This window comes from Crocodylus siamensis, chromosome 13 (assembly GCF_052110815.1).
Source record: "Crocodylus siamensis isolate JL-2025a chromosome 13, ASM5211081v1, whole genome shotgun sequence".
NCBI lineage: Eukaryota > Metazoa > Chordata > Crocodylia > Crocodylidae > Crocodylus > Crocodylus siamensis.
In genome coordinates this window covers 17,759,166-17,783,066 of record NC_143407.1, presented here as the reverse complement: position 1 = coordinate 17,783,066, position 23,901 = coordinate 17,759,166, and the positions used below count along the sequence as shown (strand labels likewise).

Below are 23,901 nucleotides of genomic sequence, written 5' to 3'. Positions count from 1 at the left end.
GGCTTTCCCAAAACAGCTGCTTCAGCCTGCAGGCCTACTCCACCCCCAGAGCACTGGTCCCAAGGAGGCTGTCAGCCGCTTTGTCCCAATCCCTGGCTTGCATACCAGGCTCCTGCAATGAACCACTGGGCTGGATGGACCTGGCGCTGCCAGCGCCATGCTCGCTGCTTGGGACACCCGAGCCATTTACAATGCCGAGAAGGCCTGAGGCTGCCTCCTGGGAATGCCCCATAGCACAGTCTAGCAAGGGTGCAGCAGCGATCCCAAAGCTATAAGCGAGGGGCCTGCAGCAGCACAGCCCCGGGGACGGCCATGGCTGCTGCCCCCACAGCGCGGTGTTGCGCAGCCTGGGGCGGCACTGAACGCGGGCCGGGTTTGACACGATGAAGCAGCCAGGGGCCGCGCACGCCCAGTCGGCGGCACCGAGCAAGCGCCAGGACCCCGCGAGGGAGGAGCGGGTGCGGCGCGCCGAGGCCAGCACAACGCCAGCGACCACGACCGCAGAGATTGCGGGGGCGGGGCCTAGAGCGCCCTCGGGCCGTGGCGTTGACAAGCACCAATCAGAGAGAGGGGGCGGGTAGCAGCAGCACCTGAGCGGCGGGCGTGGGAGCCAATGGCCGCAGGTGCGGGTCCGCCCGTGATAGCGTAGCCGGGCGTGAGGGGCGGGCCGGTCTCGTCTCGTCTCGGGAGTGGAGCTGTGGGCGCCGCGCGGGGCCATGGACCGGGTGAGCAGCTCCATGAAGCAGGTGTCCAATCCGCTGCCCAAGGTGCTGGGCCGGCGCGGGGGGGGCAGCGGCCTGGACGCGGAGCGTGACGGCTTTGAGCGCAGCCAGGTAGCGGGGCTTGGGGCGGGGCCGCGAGGGCGGGGCGGGGCATGCCGGTCTGAGGCGCTGGCTGCAGGGCGTCTGGCGGGGCTAGGGCTCTCCCGGCCGAGGCGGTGCCCCGTGCTGCGCTGGAGGAGCCCGGTCCAAGCTCAGCCGGCCAGGAGGAGCGGCGCCGGGCCGGGCGGGGCTCTGGCCTGCGGAGGAGGCTTCCAGCAGGGACTGACGCCGCAGGCGCTGGTAGCTCAGGACCGGGGCTGCGCGGCGGTGCTTGCCGAGCTGGCGCAGCCTGATCTTATTGGTCCCTTGCGAAGAGAGGGCTCCCGGCTTCGGGGACCTCTCCTGTGCTCGCCTGCTCTGGCGGTTGCAGCTGGGCGACCGTGCGGCGGTGGGTCTCCCACATCAACGCTGCAGAGGCACTTGCAGAGGTTGTGCAAACCCGAGCATGTGGTTGCCGAAAAGGAGAGGTTTCCTGCTTGAGTTTAGCTCCAGACCCACGTGCCCAGGGGCTAATGCAAACCCGGGCATTCTCTTAGGCTGCAAGCAGGCATTGCTTTTGTAGCAGCCTTTTTCATGGTGGCACAGAGCCCAAGCAAGCAGACTTCTGTGCCCCTTGTGTCATGAATGCCCAAAATCGTGGCCATGATATGTATTAATGTGCCTCTTTGTGGCAGATGTTCACTTGTTTTATAATGGAAGAGTAGGGGTGGGCTAGAGCTGCCCGCACTCTCCAGCCAAACTGAGCATATGTTCCCTGAAAATCTCCCAGCAGGGCATTCTGTGGGTACAAATCATATTACCATGCCCTGATTTGGGGTGCACCTCTGCAAATGGGTTTCCTCACTTGCACCTTGGAGATCTGGTAAGGGGGCTTCCTCAAGCACAGGTATGGTGCCATTGCTCCTGAGTCAGGACACATTCTGCAAATGAGAGAACGTGCAGTTTCTCCATTTGCAGTGGCATACTTTGAGCCAGGGTGCAGCAGCATGATTGCATACAGTATGGGTGCCTGGGGCATCCTCTGTTACAGGATTCCCGGTGTGGGCCTCTAACTGGGAGAACCCAGGAGCAGCAGCGGTGCAACCATGCAGGATAGTGGGTGGTATCTGTGTCACCCAGTGAAGCCCATCAGCTCTGTTGGGATACATCCTGGCACAGCTGATCCCACTTCAAGGACAAGTATGTTTATAGCCCTAGATTTAATCAATGCTCTTGTATCATTACATTGACTTATTGCACAATTCCCAAATAAGCTTTAAGTGTCTGTTTAATATTCCAGGCTCTTAAATGTGTCATGATGGCCTGTGTTAATGGAGAGATGGAGTTAGTCATGTTAATCTGAAGTCAAGCAGAAGTCAGGGTAGACTTGCACTCTGTAAACCAGGGGCAGGAAATTATTTTGGGTGGAGGGCCGCTTAGTGAGGTTTAGTGAGTTGTCAAGTAGCCTTGCTCCTTGACAGGTGCCCTGCCCCTGGCTTCTATCTTGGGATCGGAAGTTTCACCCCTAACCGCTGACAGAAGTCCCTCCCCTTTCCCCCCTGGAAATGCTCCTCTTGGGAGTGGGGGTTGCCAACTTAGAACCAGAAAAAAAACAAATCATATGCTAAAAGTCAAACGCCTACTATAACTTACTTTAATTTTAGTACAAAAAGTATTTTTGTTGTGATTGTGTGCTGTATATAGAGGTGATTGCACAATTACTCAAAAATAAATTCTTAGTCTTTTATATTGGGGGGTGTGCTGGGGGTGTGTGTGTGGGTGGTGCGGGGTATGAGGATGTGTGGGTGACATGGGGGTATGTGTGTACGTGTGGTGGGAATGTATGGTGGAGTGTGGGGGTGTTTTAGAGGGTGTGGGTATGTGTGTGGAGGGGAATTTGTGAGGGAGTGTGGCTGTCTGAGGGGGCATAGGGTATGCTGGGGGGCTGCCATGTGGGGTGTGGTTCTGGAACACACATTGCAGCAAAGAGTGCAGCCCTCACCTGGCCATTTGTTTCCCCAGTACTCCCCGCACTCACGGGGCACAGGAGCAAAGCTCCAGCATGGAGCTGGATGCTTTCCCTGCCCCAGCCCACTTCAGTACCTGAGGCTTTCCTCCTGTGCCCTGCAAGTATGGGGAGTGCTGGGGAAATAAATGGCCCAGAGGAGCCTCCTTATAATGCTGGCCAGAGCCGGGCAGCAGGGCTGAGCAGAGCACTCCCTTTCCTGCTGCTGCTGTCTCCCTGCTGCCCCAGCCTGCCGGGGCTGTACATCATGGATGCAGCGTGGGAGGAGTCCCTCCCCCCTCACACCCACACCCTGCCCACCCATGCTCCTCACTGCTGCTGCCCAGGGGCATGGGCTCCTCACTGCAGCCAGCCCCAGCCCCACGCTCTGTGCTCCTGCCCAGCTGCAGCCTCACCCACATCCCAGCATCCCTACCTGCTGCCTGGAAGGAACAGGACATGGGAGAAGTCTGCAGCAGCAGCCCTGCCCTGTGCTAGCGGGGCTGGCCCTTCCACCCACGAGGGTGGGAATGAAGTGCCTCGCTCCCACACTTGTGGTCAGAAAGGCTGGGTGGGATGCAGTTCGTTGGGTGCTGTGGGCCAGATGAATATGCCCACTGGCCATATTTTGCCCACTCCAGTATAGGCTAACTAAAATAAATTTTCACCAGCCTGAGTTCATTTAGACTCATGGTATGTAATGCAATCAGTGATGCCTTTCATTCAGAGTCTCTCCACTTGTTTTGAAGTATTGAGTGCACCAAAGTGATGCAGTATATACTGTTGAGAGTTCAGTGCTATGATGTGAGCATCAGGTGCTATCCTGAAAAGTCACGCCTGATTGCAGATACTCTGAGCTGTGCCCCTACATAGCTCTGTAGAATAGGAGATCAAATCTATCAGTATGCTACAATACCGTCCTATCTCCAAAGGGGGTCTCTAGGCAATAAAAGAGAACACAGAATTGAGTGAACAGCTACAAGCTGTGATGCAAATTGTACTTCAGGGGTGGCCAGACCACAAAGGACAAGTACCCCAAGAAGTTTTGCCTACTGGCAGGGTGTCAGTGACTTATGTACACAAGATGGGACAGAGCTGTGATCACTGCCAATTAAAGACAATGTCATGAAAAGAATATACGTGCTTTGCATCTGGGAATAGAGGTGAGCTAGGGAGTGTGTCTACTGGCCAGGCATTAATTCTCAAATGAGGACTTAGGTGAAGCAGTGTGAGGTGTGCAAAGAGCATGGAGATAGACAACAGAAAGAGATGCTGCAGCCTCATGAGATTTCTACACAACCTTGGGAAAAGGTTTGAACAGATCCATTTGTGTTCAACAATAGAAACTATATGGTCGCAGTAGCATGTTACTCTGAGTTTTGTGGGGTAGACTATCAAGAAAACATTCAAACAAGACCTCTAATTAGGAAGCTGAAGAGACACTTCACCAGCGTGGCATACCCAATAACTTGTACTGTACTCGGGTCCTGATATATAGAAGATTTCAAAAGATTTAGCACAAAATGAGAATGTGAGCACAAGATTTCTTCCCCAGGGTACCCACAAAGCAATGGAAGACAGAATTGCCTGTCGAGATGGCCAAAAGACTCATGGAAAAGGCAAAAAGAACTGGATGCTATTTTTATCTGGCTTTGTAGGATCATTGCAATACCCCTCTCAGGGATTTGATATATAGCCCAGGCAGTGATGGAGGGAAGAACCAGGACATTACTTTTCTCAGGAACAATCTGCTACAACTGGCTGGAAGGAGAGCAGGCAACACACGGAGGCTGCTAAGAGAACATCTAGACAGGCAGGACTCAGAAACTTGATGCTTCTTTGCATAGGGGAGACGGTCTGTGTTCAGCCATCCAACTGTAACACACAACAGTGGCAGAAAGCCACTGCTATTAGGCCACGGTCCTATGAAGTAATTACTAGGGCTGTGTGAAACAGCACTGTTCCATTTCAGCTTGTGTTTCGACATTTTGATGGAACAGCATTTCATTTCGATTTAAAACTGCTGTTCCATTTAGTTTTGTCAAAACAGTTTTGCTGTTTCTATGCTGTTCTACGTTTTGCCCATAGACTATGCTAGGGAAGCACAAAACAGCCTATGACATTGTCATTTACTCCAAATTGGGCCAGAAACTTGCAGGAAGGGTAGCCCCTTCTGAGGGCGTGAAGCCTGCCAAGTTTCAAGGAAATGGGTGCAGAGGTTTTGGGTAAACTGCACCTCGAACTCTTGAAAGCAAAACTCATGTTATGTGTATGTGTTAAGCCACAGTGGGGTCAAAACTGCAGGCATGCCAGCCCCTGCTGAGGCCACAAAGCCTGCCAGCTTTCAAGGAGATCGGTGTAGGGGCTTCTGGGTTCTGATGCCCTGCATCTCTGGCTGCTGACAGGCAAAACTTGTGACATGGGTGCTGTGCAACTGACTCTGTTTGTCTGAGGACACGAGAGGTGAAAACTGCAGGACTCCTAGCTCCTGCTGTGGCCACGAAGCCTGCCAGCTGTCAAGGAGATGGGTGCAGGGGGAGTCTGGGTTCTGGGACCCTGCACCTCTGGCTGCTGACAGGCAAAACTGAAGCACACAGCTCAGTAACTGACACCGAGACAGAAAGCAGGGCAGTTCAAACAATGCTGCCTTTTACCCTTCTTTTCCACCCCTCCCTCAGAGCACTGGGATTGGGAGACCTCAGGGAAGCATGACGGTCGCTGGCCAGCTACGCAGTTAATAATGAGAGCACTCCTTCCCCCTCCCTCTCCTTACTTTAGTTTCTGTTTTCCTGCAGGCAAGCCTAGCTTGAGCTTCGAAACTCAAAACATTTAAAAATTTTCAAAAAGTTTCGACTTCCCTCGTTTTGTTTTGAGGCTTTTTCAAAGCTCTCTGTTTCATTTCAATTTCGCTGTTTTTGAGTGCAAAATGAAACTGTCGGTGAAATTATTAGGGCTGTGCGAAATTACCACAGACTGTTCATGGTTGAGAAGAAGTCAGACAGTTGTTGAGCAGCTGTGGTAGGGAACCAGTATGCAGGGAAAGAAGAGACCAGGGCCCAAATGACTGATCAGGTCTCAACCGTCAGTTGATCAGAGAGTCAGATTCAGCAAGAAATAAAAGTGGCCACCAGGAAAACAATTGCTGACAGGTGTTACTACTAGGTAGTGTTCTGCATTTTTGGTTTTTATTTAAAAAAAAAAAAAATTCCTGGAATTTTTCAGGGTTTATCTTCCAAACATAAAACCAGGTTAAAATTGGGATAAAAGGAAGAAAACAAAAGAATGGTTTAAATTGAGGGAAATGATAAATTGGGGAGGGGCGGGATGAGCATGCATGCGCACACGTGGCGCCCCCCCCACCTACACCCCAGCAGATTTTCCTGCCGGAAGGGGCAGTGGGGGGGAATTGCCACGCCCCAGCCCAGCACTGGCCATGGTTGCCTCTCTGCATTGACCCTGAACCCAGCCCTGTACCACCCAGGGGTGACTGCACCGTCGGGCTGGAGGGGACAGAGCCCCTGGAACCCTTGTGGCCGCCCCGCCAGGCATTGCGCAGCCAGGGCAGGGTGGAGTGCAGAACAGAGCTGCGGCTTGTCTGGGGGCCATGGGGATGGGGTGGCAGCTCCTGCTGCTGCATGGGTCCCAGGAGGCACGGGGGGGCATGTGAAAAGTGGGTGTAAATCAGTAAAAACTGAATAACTTCAATAAAAAAAATCAGGTAATTTATCGGTGAAATTTGGTAAAAAAAAAAACAAAAAAAAAAAAAACCCAAAAGTGTGGAACACTACTATTAGGATTCTTTTTGCCAGAGTCCTCCAAGGATTGACACAGCAACTTGTCCAATGTGGTATTAAGTGAACTTTTTAATATCAATCCCTAGGCTTTATTACAGTTTTCCTCCCTCTAATATGACCTGACAAGTGGTTTCTTCAGATGTTACAACAGTGACCTTCTGTGGTACCGGCCTCAGATCCTCTGCTGGGTGTGTGGGATGTTAGTTTCTGGAATCCCTGTTGTTCAATAAGCATTCCAAGGTTGCTCCTGTCTCCCCAGGTGGCAACACAAAACACACACTGCCTCTTTGTTTGTCTACTACTTTTGTAGCTTTTTCATCCCAAATTGTTCAGTCCCCTGGCTCTGTGCCAAACATTCCTTTTATGGTGCACCAATCCCTTGGCACTGTGCCTGCCACATTCCTTATAGGAAAACTGTTGTCCGTTGCTTACCTAGTGCCTGTGGCAGGTTGCCATCTCTATCTCTCCCCAAACTCTGCTATCTATCAGGCAGGGGACCAATCTGACAATTTGGTTATCATGGTCACTGCAGAGGGCGGGTAACCCTGAGTCGTAACCTGAGCTGAATACATTTCTGAGGGAGGGGGAAACCTGCTCCCTCTGCCTACTCTGGCCTCACACACCTGGGTGGGGGCTTAAACTCCCTATTGTTCTAAGCAATGTCATCATGACTGGGAGGGGGCTAGAGACCCTGCCAGTCTGCCCAGCAACTAGTGATGGATTTCAAATTGGTTGGCTGGCAGCCAACAGCTGGTGACCTTCATTGGATCAGGTAAATGAGGTCACAAGGTCTATATGAGTTAAGCACTGCCCAGGAGGTGGGGCAGCAGCCGTGATGAGAACTCTCAGAGAAGCTGGACCATCTGAAACTCGCTCTCTTTCTTGAAACTCCTGTTCAGCGGACTGCTTACCTCCAGAGGGAATCTCCATCTGCCTCTGGATGATACTTGTGAGTAAGCTGTTTGAGATCTAACTATATATAGCTTGCAGTAACTCAGATGTGTGATCAAAGGTTACCATGCCACTGTTTGCTCTAAGGTATTTCTCTGATATTGCTCTACCCTGTACCCGATTCCAAACCTGCTCCTTGTAACCAATAAAGTTTTCGTCTGTATGTAGCATGGGAGTTTTAGTGAGATGGTCTAGATTATGCTTTGGGGTCCCCTGGATTCAGCTGACTAAGGGAGACCACTATTTGTACTTCAGACTGAGGGAAGCACCCCAAGTTCCTGCAGTGGGTCAAGTACCCTCTAGTACTACTAGGCCTGTGTTTCCCATGGGGCACAGGTCCAAGATCAGTCCAAACCTTGGGTGGTGGTGGTGTTACCCCCAGGCTTGCAGGTTGCTCCAGAAAGGGGGTCAGTTGGACATGAGGCACCCCCTGGGAACCCTCAGAAACTGGAAGGTGGTTGGGCTCATTGCAGCAGGTAGCTTAATTCAGGGGTGCTCCCTACTGGCCCACCACAGCGCCCAGTCACAATATTCACATCTCCCAGTCAAGGTTCCCTCTAAGGTGCATGCGTGCGCGGCCGCGCACAGCTAAAATTGCAGCTGTACACAGCCTTTTCAAGGCTGCACACCAGGAGAGGCTGGAGCCGGAACCGGAGCCTGGCACGGGCTCCAGGGAACTGCTCCACTCCCCCGTATCAGGGCCGGGGAGTGGAGCACTTCCCCAGAGCCAGTGGAGCCCGCACCAGCTGCCTGCCCCAGCCTCCATCCCTGCCTTGCCTCACCTCGGGGAGGAGCTGCTGCCTGCCCCAAGTAAGGCTCCAGGACACTGCTATGCTCCCTGGCATGGCCTCTGGGGGTGTGTCCCACAGTGTCCCAGAGCTGGCGGAGCCTCACTTGGGGCAGGCAGTGGCTCCTCCCTGAGTGGAGTACTTCCCTGGAGCCAGCAGAGCCTGTGCCAGGCTCCAGCCCCTGGCCCCAGCCTCTGGCTCCCAGCTCCAGCCCCTGGCCCCAGCCTCTGGCCCCCGGCTCCCAGCTCCAGCCCCTGGCCCGCAGCCTCTGGCCCCAGCCTCCGGCTCCCAGCCCTCAGCCCCCTTCAGCGAGTGTCCCATGTTGGTCCGAGGCGGTACGCTCACAGACCAAGGTGGTGCTCTCACAGACTGCTGCTCCTTAGGGGGAACATTGCTCCCAGTGCCACAGAAGGTGCTCTGTTCAACTTTGTTGCTTAGTTCTGGGAAGGCCTGGACTATGGCTAAAAGCCTTCGTTTAACTCAGTTTACCCGCTACATCAGGAAGAGTGTAACAAAAAACCCAAATCTTGGCCCTGGAGCAGTATGCCTAACATGAAGTGGAAAACTGGTTCAATGACCATTGCACTCAATGACTACAAGACCTAGGAGGCTACATATTGGTACCTGTTGTGGGTTCTATGATGGTAACCTCTGACTTCAAACAATAAAGAATATAATGCACTGATCCACACAAATGTCTCTGTCTCTCTCGTCTGGTTTTTTGGGGAGTTCTGCTTATTACAGGGAAAGAACAACAGTTGTAGGAGGGATGTTTTGGTGGGTGACACCAAGAAGCTTCATGTGCTTGGGAGCACAGGTTGAAATGCACATGGTTGTAATCGGCAGCACTAAATAAAGCACACTTAAAATAAAGATCGAAGGTGGTGCAGCCCAAACAGAGTCCCTTTTTTATTAGTGTACAGAGCTCTCTATACATGAAATAGTGGGAGAGTTGATCAAAGCAGTGGGAGGAGGGGGTGGTTTTGACAGACTTATAGATAGGAAGCAAATAAGGTGGTGGGGCAGTATTCATTGAGGTGGCAGATTACCTGAGTATGGGTTAATATCTTAATGGTAAAGCAGTAATTCTCAATTTTTTTTTTGGACTCCAGGCACTCCTCCATTATTCTTATGAATTGAGTGCCACCTTGATGAAAAACTAACTATTACAATACTTGCCTCCTTGCCAGTGGGGGACAGAGATGCACTTTTAATAGAGTAACTCCCTGGCACTGGGAGTAGGGGAGCAGCCCATCAGGAAGTACCTGAGCCTGCCCTTACCTGCTTATCTCTGTGTAGCTTGCTTATTGCTTATCTCCTTGCACTTACTGCAGCACCCTTCAAAGGATCTCATGGCACCCTAGGGCACCTTGACATTTTGGTTGAGAGTCACTGGTAGAGATGGAGAGTAATAATGAATTTGGGGTCTTATTATAGAAAGAGAAACATTGAATTTTAAGGTTTGTGATGAGGTTATGAATAAGGACTAATTTTTGTTCGCTACCTAGAAAAAAAAAATTATTTTTAATATTATATTTGGATCTGGGACTAGCTCTGAAATCTAAGAGGTCCCAAAGGGGAACAGATGCAATTGTCATTCTGTCATTCTTGTTAGAGACACTCCGACAATATCAGAAGACAGTGAAGCCTATATATTTCAGATTTGAATGTCTTCGCTGCAGTTAACAAAGAGCAGCAAGTCCTGTGTTTCAGTAAATGACCTCAGACTATCCAAACTAATGGAATTGTTATTTCATATATGTATTGTGACTGTTACCTTGAGTTACTCTTTTGCCACAGAATATGATAATTACTACATGGCTAAGGCTTCTGGTATATGTATCGCTGGTAGGTAGCAAGGTGCCATCAACTACATGGGGAACCTGTGTAAAGTTTATAATGTCTCTGTCATCTGAATGCCATTTTCTTGACAATAAATAAATGGGAGGGTGCCTTTTTTTAATATTAGGGTCTCAGACCCAAACTAGAAGAGTCCTGAAAACTGTCTGAGGCAACAATTTATGAAGCGTTGTGGTTTTTTTTTCTAGACAACTCCCAATACCCAAAAAGATACTGTTTCTTTCACAGCTCTGAACCAGTCTCTAAATCTCTTGGTAGTTGAATACCTCAGTCTCCACTGCAGTGCTCCTTCTTTTATTCCACTACAAGATACACAATCACATTTCAGAGATTTCTCCAGAAACTGAACTTTGCCAAGGCAACAGGTAATTACTTCTGAGTTTTTCCAAATGCTAATCCAAAGCTTCCAGATTTTATATACAGCCTGCTACTTGTTTCTCTTTATGTTAATATTTTCTTCAACAAAGATCTATTCACAGATTCACTGACTTCTACAAAACTAAGCTTTGTTTGTCTTGTCTTATCAACAAATCCACTTCTAACATGTCTCCTTACCCACATAGACTTTTGGCATCAAAACACGAGGAAGCACCCTAAGTGCAAAAGACATGTTCATATGGAGAGTCTTCTTACAGGACTGGATTGTACTAGTTTACTATTTTGCCTAACTTTTATATCCTCTGAGGTTGGCGTGGAAAGGCTTTAGACATGATGAGAATCTTTCATTTGGCTCCTTGTGTTGCGCAAGTTTCCTTAGTTTAATAGATTTATCCATTGGCAAAGTGTCTGCCTTTGGGACAGAAAAGGATTTATCTTTCCAGAGCAGAACTGCTCTTTCTTTTGACTCACCCTGGCTAGGAGAGCTTCCTGGGCTGCTGCATGGAGGAGATGTTGCTGAATGTGAAGATAGCTTTAAACAACATCTTTTTATTTTTATTTATTCTTTAAACACAGCCTCCTGGCACTTCCTAGTCAAAATCCCCAGCCTTGGCTGTAGGCAACATCCAATGCCTCTGATGAAGGTGGGGGGAAAAAAAACCTCTGACAATTTTCCTTTCTGACCCTGAATGGCCCAGAAGCATGGGAAATACCTATAGCATAGCATAGGCATAGTTACTAGGGCTGTGTGAAACTTTGGCAGCCATTTTGTTTTGGAGGTGTTTCGGACTATTTTGGTGCCCAAAACACCAAATCCAAAACAAAACAGAAGGCTCTGAAACATCTCCAAAACTAAACAAAACCATCCAAAATGTTTTGGAGGTGAGCTTGTGGAGAACCAGAAACTCGGAAGAGGGAGCAAGGTGGGGAGGGAAGGACTGCTCTGACATTGACATCTGTAGCTAGCCAATGTCTGTGATCTGTCCCTGAGGCCCCTTCCAATCCCAGTGCTCTGGGGGGGGGACGGCCTCCTGCTGTCATGCTGCATGTAGATCTGTGGGACCACACCCCCGGGGAAGAGTCCAGCACAGCCCCACAGCCTTCCTTTTAAAGTGCTGGGAGGCTGGGGCCAGAGGGGGGATGGGGCCTGGCATGGCAGCCACGGGGTCTTTTCTCACAGCTCCCCCCCGCTGGGGCAGAGACAAGCACAGCTGGAGGAGCTACAGGAGAAGCCCCTGTTGTTGCCCTGTGTGGCCCCATCCCTTACCCAGCTCCAGTCTCCCAGCACTTTTTTAAAACTTTGCACTCACTGGCTGTAGCAGTGGTGATTGGGACCCCTAGGGACCTGCGGCAGATCCCCCTCACACCCACACAGTGCGGGGCAGCAGAGATTGCCCACCTTCTCACTTGGTGCCCACATGGCAGCTGTCGCATTGTGCTGGTGCAGCATGGCTCAGCAGGGCACTGCACACTGTCTGGGAGCTGGGGTGACTCTACCTGTCAACCAGAGCCTGGCACTGCTCAGTCCCAGCGGCCCCAGCCCTCAGGCAGCACCCTGCCAAGCCATGCTGCACCCACGCCATGGGGCAGCTACCATGCAGGTGCCAAGTTGGGGGTGGTGATTCCCACTTCCCCGCATTGCACAGGGGCACTTTGCCATGAGCCCCTAGAGGCCCTGATTGCTGCTACTACAGCCCATGAGTGTGGGGCTTTTTTTTTTTTTTTTAAAGTGCCAGGACGCCAGGGCCGGATGGGAGATGGGGCTGGGCAGGGCAGCCATGGGGGCTTCTCTTGTGGCTCCCCCTGCTTGGGGAAAGCAGGCACAGCCAGAGGAGCCACAGGAGAACCTGCAGCCACCTGGCTGTGCCTGTCTCTCCCTGGCTGATCCAAATCAGCACCGAAGCAGCATTGAAACTCCAAAATAGATTTAGCCAAATTGAAATGGAGCAGTGATCCAAAACACCAAAATGAATTTCTGTTCCTCCAAAATGGCTGAATCCAAATTGGAAATGAAACAGCCATTTCACACGGCCCTAATAGCTACTTCTTGATCATCCCTGACCAATGATTATCTAACTGCAAGGCAAACTATACGAGGAAAGTCTGAAGGACCTGGGCCTCTTTAGCCTAAAGAAGAGAAGGTTGAGAGGGAACTTGATAGCAGTTTACCACTATATCAGAGGAGTGCATCAAACGCAGTGAACAACTGTTCACTAGGGCACTCCCAGGGAAGACCAGGACCAATGGATACAAACTTCTGGAAGGCCCCTTCAGGCTCAATACCAGGAAAAACTCCTTCACAGTCAGGGTGTCCAGATTGGAATAAACTCTCTCCAGAGGTGGTGCATTCACCTACCCTGGAGGTTTTCAAGAGGAGATTAGACAGTCACCTGGCTGGGGTCACCTAACCCTAGTTGTCTTCCTGCCTAGAGCGGGGCTGGACCCAAAGATGTGCAGGGTCCCTTCCAGCCCTTAACAGTCTATGAAGTTCTTGAACACCTCCAGTGATGGAGATTCTACAACTTCCCTTGGCAGTCTATTCCACTGCCTCACTGTACTAACAGTGAAGAATTTTTTCCTGTTATTCAGTCTAACCCTAACTTTGCTACAACTTCAAACCACTGGTCTGTGTTCTGCTGTCTGCAGCAAAAGGTGTTCTCCCTCTTAGTTATTGAATAGGGCCTCTGGTCAACTCAAGTGTTGGAGCCTAACAACAGGGTGAGAATGCTTTAGGTATTCTATTTTGATATGTGGATGCATTGTTACATTGTAATGTGCTCCAGTACAGTCATTCCAAGGCAAGGTGTAGTAGTACAGTTATTATCTAATATTGGCAGATCTGTGAAGGAGATGTAGGATGTTTGGGTTTTATCCTTGCTACACTTAAGTAAAATTTCCTTATGCACTGCAACAAAGAGAATCCCTAAGATTCATAGATGCTAGGGTCAGAAAGGACATCAACAGATCATTGAGTCCAACCCTCTGCCTAGGCAGGAAAGAGTGCTGGGTCAGCCAGATGCCTATCCAGCTTCCTCATAAAGAACTACAAGGTAGGGGAGAGCACCACCTCCTTTCCAAGTTTTGGCCACCCTTACTGTGAAGAAGTTTTTCCTGATCTCTAGCCTAAATCTGCTCTCTGTCAGTTTGTGACGATTGTTCTTTGTTACCCCAAGAGGCGCCCTGGTGAACAGAGCATCTCCCATCCCTTGTTGCATCCCCCTAATGAATTTTGTAGGCAGCCACAAGATCACCTCTCAGCCTTCTCTTGCAGAGGCTGAAGAAGTTCAGGTCCCTCAGTCTCTCCTCACAGGGCTTGTTCTGTAAGCCCCTAACCGTATGAGTGGCCTTACTCTGGACCCTCTCAAGTCTTTCAGCATCCTTCTTGAAGTACGGTGCCCAAAACTGGATGCAGTACTCCAACTGTAGTTTGACCAATGCTGCATAGAGGGGAAGTATCACCTTTTTGGTTCTATTTGTCATGCGTCTGTGATAAAGTGTGGTTGGGTTTGCTGAAGATTTCTTCCACTACGACTCTGAGATCCCTTTCTGCTTCTGTGCTGCTGAGAGGGAGACTTCCCAGCCAGTAGGTGTGCTGGATATTTTTGTGGCCTAGGTGCAGCACTCTGCACTTGTTATACTGCATCCTATTGTGTACTGCCCACTTTTCCAACCTGTCCAGGTCTGTCTGCAATCATTCCCTACCCTCCAGAGTGTGCATTTCACCCCGCAATTTAGTACCGTCCGCAAACTTCGACAGAGTACACTTCACACCCACGTCCGAGTCACTGATGAAGATATTGAAGAGTACAGGTCCAAGGACTGAACCCTGCAGGACCCCACTACCTACATCCTTCCAGGTTGATAATGACCCATCTACTACTGCTCTCTGGGTGTGGCCGCTAAACCAATTTGCCACCCACCAGACCATGTTTATTTATGAGAATGGGATGAGATACCATATCGAAAGCCTTGCTAAAATCCAAGAAAATGACATCTATTCCTGTATCTAAGCATTTTGTGACCCTGTCATAAAACGAAACCAGATTGGTCAGGCATGATCTACCTGCTCCGAATCCATGCTGGTTTCCCTGCTGCATTATTTTTCCTGCTGGACTCCCACAAATACGATCCTTCATAATTTTTTCAAAGACCTTTCCAAGGATGGAGGTGAGACTGACTGGCCTATAATTACTTGGATACGCCTTCCTCCCCTTCTTGAAAATAAGGACCACGTTGGCCTTTTTCCAGTCCTCCAGGACATTGACCTGAGCGCCACGAGCACTCAAACAGCCATGCTAGTGGTTCTGCTATGACACAAGCCAATTCCTTCAGTATTTTTGGATGCAGCTCATCCGGGCCTGCTGACTTGAACACATCCAGTCCATCCAAATGACTCTGCATCAAGTCAGCGTTGACAGTTAATGGGCTGGTGTCCCTCTGATGCCCATCTAAGAACCCATTAGAAGACTTATCTTGACCTCTGTTCAGACATACTGAGGCAAAAAAGTCATTGAATAGCTCAGCCTTATCCCCCGTCTGTCACTAATTGCTCCTTCTTGTTCAATAGGGGTCCTATGCTGCCCTGCACCTTCCTTTTACTCCCTATATACCTAAAAAAAAAAAAAAAAAAAAAAAAGACTGTTTGTTATTTTAATTTGTGTTGCCAGCCTCAGCTCTGTTGTTGCTTTGGCTTTTCTAACTGCCTCCTTGCAAGTGCAGGCCAAGTTTATGCACTTCCCCCTGCTTCCACTGCCTATATGCCTGCCTTTTTTTCCTTAGGCTTCCCTGGATTTTCCTGTTTAAGCAAGGAAGTTTTTTGGCTCCTTTCCCTCTTTTCCCTTGTACTGGGATACTCTCCCTCTTCACCCGAAGGATTGCTTCCTTTAGGAATGACCACTCTTCCTGGACTCCCATCTTGCCAATACTCTTATCCTGCAGTGCATCATTGACTAGACTCCTAAGCACACTGAAGTTATCCTTCCTAAAGTCAAGCACTTCTACCCTATGTCATATGGTGAATTCAGTTGATTGGTGGTCACTGTCCCCAAGGTGACCATGAGAACCTGGTAGGGGAGCTACAGATTTCCCCTGTAGCCAACACCAAGTCCAGTAAGGCATTCCCCCTAGTGGGACTATATACCTCCTGCATTAGGTGAAGGTCCTGCATGCAGGTTAAGAACCAATGGGAACAGTTGGATTTGGCTGACTGCTCCTCCCAGCAGATGTCAGGGTAGTTTAGGTCCCCCATGACAACCACGTCCCTAGACTGTACAGCCTCTGAGAGCTGCCTCAGAAATACCAATTCTAGCTTTTCCTCTTGGTGTGGTGTTGGTGTTCTGTAGCAGACCCCACCCCCGCACCAAATCTTTGTCCCCTCGACCTCTATGTATCCTAACCCACAATGCCTCAGTTTTCTCTTCCTTTGATCCCATTTTGATTAGGGTAGATGTGTAATGCTCCTATACATAGAGAGCAACCCCGCCCCCTTTCCTTCCTACTCTGTACCTTCTGTACAACCTGTGGCCCTCAATGTGTACCCAGTCATGGGTAGGTTCCTACTAGGTTTCCATTAGCCCCACTAAATCAAAGTTATTATCTGCAAGTAGGCGTGCGAGTTCTTCCTGTTTCTTCCCCACTAGGAAGGGAAATCTAGTGTAGGAAAGGTCTTATTGATATGGTTCTGGTTGTTCATTTTTAAGCAGGACACTATGGGCACCCAGTGACAAAAATAGACTTTCAGTTTTGGCTGTGATATTCCCGAGGACAATTTGGGATGATTGCTGAGGAAGGGAAGGAAGCACAATTTCCCCAAGGCTAGTCAGAAATCTGATATTCCTCCAAATATTAGGTATAAACTCTTCCCCTCAGTCCTCAGAATTTTCTCAGGAAAGGCACTAAATACCAAAGGGGAGAGGAACTGTGTAGTTGTCTTGCTTGGGTTATGGGCTGTTTGGGTCAGGGACCACTTTGTTTTGTGCCTGTGTAGAGCCCTGGCATCCTACCTTCTAACTGGGACTGATAGGCACTCCTCAAATGGAAATAGAAAAAGTACTTGCCATAGATATTTTTAAAAGAGCTATACATCTAGAAAGAGCTGTAACATCAGGGTTAGGGTGTACTTGAAACTAGCAAATTCATGAATGTGGTCATTTCATGAATTTTAGGACTCCAATCGGCAAGCAATAGTGTATCACCAGACTAGCAGTACAGTTGAATTATTTAATGTGTTTATGTCTAGAAGGACCACTGAAGTAGCACTAAAGTAAATTTGCTTTATTTCTCTATGTTTACATTATGTTGTTTGATTGCTGTCTCCCCTGGGCTCCTTGTGAAGATTATCTCAGGAGCCCATCCTAGTGAGTAAAACTGTCAATAAATATTTGTTGCTTTTAGCTTTGTAAAGTCTTGGATACAGAGGCTTACTCTTAGTCCAGCTCATATGCTGTACCGGGGTGAGCAAAATATGGTCCATGGGCAGCGGGTCTGATCCCCTGGCCCAGGCACAGTCCAGCCATGGCACATTCTGCCACCAACTGAGCTGTAGCAGGGCTGGGGCAGCTCCGCAGCTGGACTGCCTTTCTAGGCAGCCCAGGTGACAAGTGGCTCCTTCCGGCTGCTGCTGCCACCACCAGTCCCAGTCCCGCAGTACCAGTGGAGACCCACGCTGCACAGCCCTGACCCTGTGTGCCCTGTGCCTGGTCCAGGCTCATCTGCTCAGGCTCAGCAGTGCAGGACAGAATCTGCTGCTCAGTGTGGAATAAAAACAGCCCCTCCCTCAGTGCTGCCAGTGCTTCCTGGTGTAGCCTCCTAGAGCCTGCACCATGCTGGGCTGCCCTTCATCTGCTCCAAGCTGCCACTGCTGGCCCATGGGGCAGCTCAGAGGCAGCAGTGACAGTAGCATAGATGCAGGGCAGCCCTGTGCAGACTCCAGGTAGCTGCAGCAGAGAACTGCTGGGAGGGGGAGAAGCTGCCTTTACCCTGCACTAAGCAACAGTCACCACTCCCGAGCCTGGGCAGGAGAGCCTGGAGGATACTGGTGGCAGCGGGGTCAGTGCACTGGGGCGGTGTTGTACAGCACGGGTCCCTACTGGTAGTGTAGGGCTGGGGCCAGCGATGGCAGCAGCCAGGAGGAGCTGCCACCGTCCATGCTGCCTAGAAAGGCAGTGGAGCTGTGAAGATACCCCAGCCACACTGCATGCCCAGGGTGCAGCAGGATGTGCTATGGGTGGGTGGTGCAGGATGGGTTGGGTCAGGGCTGTGCCTGGGTTCCGGCTGATCTGCTCTGGCAGGGGTGAGTCTGGAGTGGGCATGGGGTGTGCTGGGACTGTGCGCTGCTGGCAGTGGCGGGGAGGTACCACAGGGTGTACAGGGGGTTGTGCTGCTGGGGCTCCCATACACGCCCCACCATACCTGGAAACCCTCCCCTGCAAACCCCACAGCCACACCATCCCCCACACACAATCCCACACCCCACAAACTGGCTGACCTCAGGAGTGGTGGGGCCATGACCGCGCAGGGCCAGGGGTTCCATGGAGCTGACAGGCCATGTGGCTGGTGGGGAGCTGCTCTGGGCTGGGGCCTGGATCTTGCAGTGGTGACGGCGTGGGCTGGAGCCAGGGCAGAGCTCTGGTCCGCTGCCCGCATGCCCTATACTTTCTGTTTGCCTCCCAAGTTGATGGACTCTAATTTTTTTAGTAAGACCTCGCTGCGCACCCCACTGCATATGACTGAAGCAGTGCCACTGCAGTATGGTTTGGTATGATAAGAAAGTGCTTTGGCAGCCCAAATAAAAATAATCCCCTTCCCCACCCAATGATATAATCATCTCTTCCACCTCCCTTCTTTCTTCTTTCATGTACATAATGGGGGTGGTGGGTGGGAAGGGAGTTATTTTCTGATTCTCCTTCTCAGCAACCATGTGAATTTAGTTGGGGTTTTATGGGACAGCTACATAGGGCACATTTCCATGCTAGTCATGAGCTCAGAGAAAAAGCTAGTTTACTACTAATCACCGTTCTTAAAATCGTTCTTTTCTTCATGCTTCAGGTGCTCTGTCCATCAATCAGTTTTGCTAAGAACTTCAGTTCTTCCACAAGAAATTAGTCTCCTTTTAAAGTGCCAGAATGTTACTATATATATTCTGTCTGAGCAGATATTTAAAGAATCATGTTGACACTAGCATTGTACAGGAAAAAATACCTCCTGTTTCTGAAAAGTGATAAATTAAGCCAGATGAGCCCATCCTAGGTGATTAGGTAATACGTTGTATTATTTAAAGTTTTTCATCTCTGGAAAATGAGATCCGAGAATCTGGACACTTACGTAATGCTGGATTCACAGTGCTCAGGTTCCAGTGATTCAAATAGAAATTCAGGGTGCCTAGGACCAAGACTGTATTTGGCCTCAAAGAACAACAAATATGAGTCATCTGGTTTCTTTTCAGTGAATCTGTCACAGGCTTATTTATGTCCCCAGTGGTGTCACTAACTCAGAACTTTTAATTTTTTTTACAATTGGTTGCAAGATGATATTATTTTGCCTACATTGTTCTTTGGGATCATGGCATTTGTTTCTTATATGCAGAAACCCTGCCAATTTTTTTGACATAATGCTTATTCTGGAAATTAGCTTGTTGTGTCTTGTCAAAGTAATGGGTCTGATTCTGTTCCCAGGAAGCTGAGTTCAGTGGAAACTGAATCAGACCTTACTTACTTTCAAGTTGTTGCAAAGTGAGTGTTTTCATAGGAAAGCTTCTAATGTGTTTACACTGAGTAGATTTCAGATCATCTAGTAACAAAGGAGGTCCTCACACAAAGAGGGACTAGGGGGTCTGCAAAAAAGTGATTGCCTGAGGCTGGGTGAAATTTGCTGTAGTTATTAAGGAGTCTTGTCATGTAGTTTGGCAAGTGCGGGTTATCAGCACCAGGAGACCTCTGATTGATTTCTAAAATATGGATCAATATAAAATACTCAACAAGAACTGGTTTAAGTCGGATGAATTCCATATTCTGTAAAGTATTTTACAGTGAGGGTTTCACTGGCTTGAAGGTAGGAATAATTTTTGTCATTTTTTCTAAACAGTAGCAGCAAAGCCATTTGAAGTCCTCAATCTTTCCTGTCCACTTTTTTTCAGAGAGATTACAGCCTCACAAACTAAACTACTCCCCCCCGCCCCGCTTCTTCTGAAGACGGAGGTACTACTTCCTCTTCAGTAGTTGAGCTGTGCTTTCCAAGGCTGGCAGGATTTACTGCCAGCTGTGGAATGAATAGGAAAAAAAAATTGTAGTGGTAAGGGAGGATGAAGAATTAAGAGGTGTATGATTGTAGTTTATGTAGCAGTCCTGGAGGGAGTGGTGCAGCTCTCAAGTGGCTGACTTTGTCCTGCCTCATGAAGAGCCCAGGATAAGGGGCATTGCAGTTATGTTTTAGGTAGATCTTAATAAAGTAAGTGAATAGGCAAGAAAAGAAGAAACTCTCTCATAAGGCTGATGTTACCTATCACATGTTCTGTTCTTTCTCCTACAACATTTTTGACCACTGATTGTACTTGTATGTTTTTCCTGTGTCACCACACGCATATCCAGGCAAGAATAAAAGATGTTGTACTGTACCTCCATTCTAAATTGTTGGGCCATTTACTAACCCACTGAATTGAGAATATTGTCAAACAGAAACAGTTTGGTAAAAGTCTGCTAGAATTCAGGCTCATTTACTTTGACTGTGCTGGAATTGGAAATAGTGATCTGTATATTCTCTTTATTGTAAGATGTGCAGACTGTTGAAATGACATGGCAAAAATGTGCTGTGGGAGCTTTTACTTCTAAAATACAAGGAAGCCAAGCAGCGAATCAAAACACATTTGGAGTATTTAGTCCTTGCAAACTGAAGCCAGAAGTTATGTCCCTGGGGAGTTCTAGGGAACATGGGAAAGAAAAAAAAATTACAAAGTAGCGGTGCACTGATACATCAGTCCAAATTGTATCGGCACTGATAAAAGGAAAACTGACATTATCAGCAATTGGATTTTTTTGGCTGATGTGGCCGATAATGTATCTGATAAATGCCACGTGCGTGAGCGCAGCTGCAGCGTGCACATGGCCAGGAGTGCAGCCTGGCACCTTGGAGAGCAGCGTCTGACCGGTAAGTCTGTTGAAGGGCGGGGAAGGCCGATCAAGGACCCTGCAGTGAAGCAAAGACTGGGGCTGGGTCAGGGGCAGGTGCAGGTGCTGCCCAGCCAGGGTGGGGCATGGGAGGGGGGTGGGCAGCTCCCACTTCTACACACTCCCCCAGGGGACGTCTGGGGGGCATGTGCCCCTTGGATTTGTCCGCAGGATGAAAGCGGGCTGCTGGCTGGGGTTCGGGGCAGTGCCAGGCTCTTCCTGATAGGAGGGGTTGGCTGGGGCTGCACTTGGGGCAGGCAGCAGTGGTGCAGAGAGGGGGGGCTACAGGGTGGGCTACAGCCACGGTAGAATTCACCATGGCCCAGCCCCCCCACCCCGCCTGAAGAGCCTGGTGCTACTGTGACCCTAGCTCGCAGCAGGCAGCCCACCCTTACCTTGTGCACAGATTAAGAGAGGGCATGCCTCCCCATGGTGTATGCGCGGCCCTCCCCCCTATGTCCCTCGGACAAGTCACTCGCTGCTCTGTCCCATGCCTCACTCTGGATTTGTATCAGCTGATATGGCTCATTAATAATCAGCCATTGATTGGTATCAGCCCAAACATTTTTTATTGGTGCACCCCTATTACAAAGTCAGTTGAAACTGCTATATTATGGTATATCGCTAGCTGAGAGATCTAATATAAAGTAACTACTTATAGTTAAGTAATGGGTAGAGCCCTTGAGGGGATCTGGTATGCACACAGTCTTACTCTCTATTTCCATTACTTGAGGATGGACTGAAGAATATGTTGATCATTCACAGCTGATGTAAAAAAATCAGAGGATGGCAGTGAAAGGTTAGCAAAAGAAAATCTGAGAAAAGAGCAAAAACACAGGATTGGCGAGAGCAGGCTAGAGATCATGACAGAGGTTGCTGATTTCTGCAGCATACAAAGGGGACACGGATTAGCTGTCCTCATTACCTGGCTAGAACAGAACTAAAGTTAAAGGGCTTATATTGCAGGAGTTAATATAGTTTGAATATTGAAAAAATTCTTTAACTCTTCACAGTTCAGCAGATGGAAGAGGCTGTGGTATCACCAGCACTGGAGAGATTTAGAGTGGAGAATATACACCCATGTATGATGGATGGTTCTGGGTGACTGAATCAATCTGATCAGAGGGCAGGGGTTGTGTGTTATACCTACTCTATAAACCTTCCTTCCAAGTGAAGAGAATCTCATACTGATGCATGAACCTAGAAGTAGTTGGTTCTTTTCCAAGATCTCCTGACCCAAAGCTGCATATCACCTTCTTACTCTTCCTACAAGAACTGGACTTTGCTCCTTTTAAAGCCACTTAGTCCTGCTCTCTGCACTGGTCAGAGCAGGTCATTCTAGCCCAGGTGACCTAGGTTAGTGTTTGGTTCTGTCAAGTTGAAATTCTGGCTTTTGGTGGTGTTTCAGATTTTGACCGCTTCTAGTGTAGGTCGAACCTCAGAGTTGTTATTTTTTGTGCCATTAAGTTACAACTTGTGGTGGTTACTTGTTTTTTAAAACGGTATGGGATAGAGCTATCACTATACTTACCTATGCTTATCACTGGTACTGGGACCAACAGTTCTGAGAATACAAAATGTGAGGGAAGGATATCACTTTTCCAGGACCTGTAGTCATGAGTCCCTTTCTGCCCCAGAAGGACTTCCTAATGAGTGGACATGTCTACACGAGATGCTTTAGTGCACAGTAGACTAATTGACTACACAGTAGTGTCACCATTTACATGTGCAGACACCTACTGTGCAGTCAAATTAGTCTATTGTGCAATTAATTTGCTGCCTGCAAACAAAGGTAGAAAATTAACAGCACTGTAGTAACAGTGCAGTACTGCATGTGTAGATGCCAGCTAGAAGCTAATTTGCTTCCAGCTCTTTTTCTGCCCCATCCTGGCCTTTAAAATTCTGCTGTGACCCTGGGGGCCTATGCCATGTGCAGCCTACCTCTGGTGACCAGCTTCTGCAGCAGTGGTCCCAGACCAGCTGCAGCAACCTGCCCAGACCCTGGTGCTGGCTTCTGGCCCAGTTCTACCACCTGCTTCCCTGTCCCATGCCATGTTCATGCACTGTGCACTGCAGGCACCTGCCCAAGCCTGGCAGACCCAGACTCTCACAGTCCCTGAGATCTGTCGAGGTTATCCCTGATACCACACACCATCTCCTGGGGGCATAACTGGTCCCAGGAGGAGACCCCAGACCTTGTAGTACTGAGGGGCAAGATTGAGGTCCAGAGCCAGTTTGCTTGGGGCAGGCGCTTCAGTGCCCACATCTGTGAGGCCGTGATGGGTTGTGTGTGGGAGCACAGGCACAACCAGTCAGTGCACCACTGCTGCATAAAGATCAAGGCCTTGCGGCCGCAGTGGGTCAGGGTCACCAACCACAACCACCGGTTGGGGGCAGCCTGCAGGACCGTGCCCTTTATGCAGCAGCTGGATTGGTGCTGTGACGGAAGAGTGGGCCTGGCACATGAAGGACATTACATGCAAGCTGAAGAGGGACTGGGTGGACTGGGCATTCCAGGACAGGCTTCTGGCCTCCCAGCAGGCCATTCTTTCTGGCCTGTGGGGCACCTGCAAAGTTTAGAAAATTTAATATTTATCTCCAGGCTCCCTGTCAAAGTTGACAGGAGTCAGGGGCAGTAGGACCCAGGGGAAGCTGGCAAGAGTCCAGAGAAAAGCCAGCCCGGCCCCACCACCACCCAGAAGCCTCTGCCTGCAGTTGCTTTCCCTGCATGCAGCTGCTCCAGCACCACATGGCTCCCGGCTGCATCACTGGACCATGGGAGCAGGCACGGGTGTGTGTGTGTGTGGTGAGGCAAGCACAGTGTGTGGCGGGGAGTGAGGGGTGTGCAGGGGGGCGAGGCAAGCAGTGTGTGTGTGGGGGGGGCGAGGCAAGCACAATGTGTGTGTGTGTGTGTGTGTGTGTGTGTGTGTGTGTGTGTGTATTCATAGGGTAAGTCCCACAGCATTCCCCACCATACACAGGTACCCATATCCCCCCTTGCACACCCATACACTCAGATCCCCACATCCACACCCCCACACAGTCCTCCACAAACCTCATATCCATACCCCCCCAACATATCCACACCTTCCATACCCCCACAGTTTACAAGAGTAAGACTTAATTTTAAGCTATTGTGCAATCACCTCTATGTACACTACACAA

General features: G+C 49.6%; 1 protein-coding gene across 6 annotated transcripts in view; it reads left to right on the top strand.

Moving 5' to 3' along the window:
- The first annotated feature begins 590 nt into the window (after window positions 1-590).
- Window positions 591-23,901, top strand: part of HIP1 (huntingtin interacting protein 1) — a 169,628-nt gene continuing 146,317 nt past the window's right edge. The window contains exon 1 of one of the 6 annotated variants that reach the window (XM_090026504.1): window positions 591-725. In XM_090026504.1, coding sequence (XP_089882630.1) covers window positions 717-725 — 9 coding nt within the window. In that variant the 5' untranslated portion in view covers window positions 591-716. Of the gene's footprint in view, window positions 834-7,524; window positions 7,549-23,901 lie in introns of those variants that run through there. The other 5 variants (XR_016439035.1, XM_090026501.1, XM_090026499.1 and 2 more) reach the window with 5 other exon arrangements.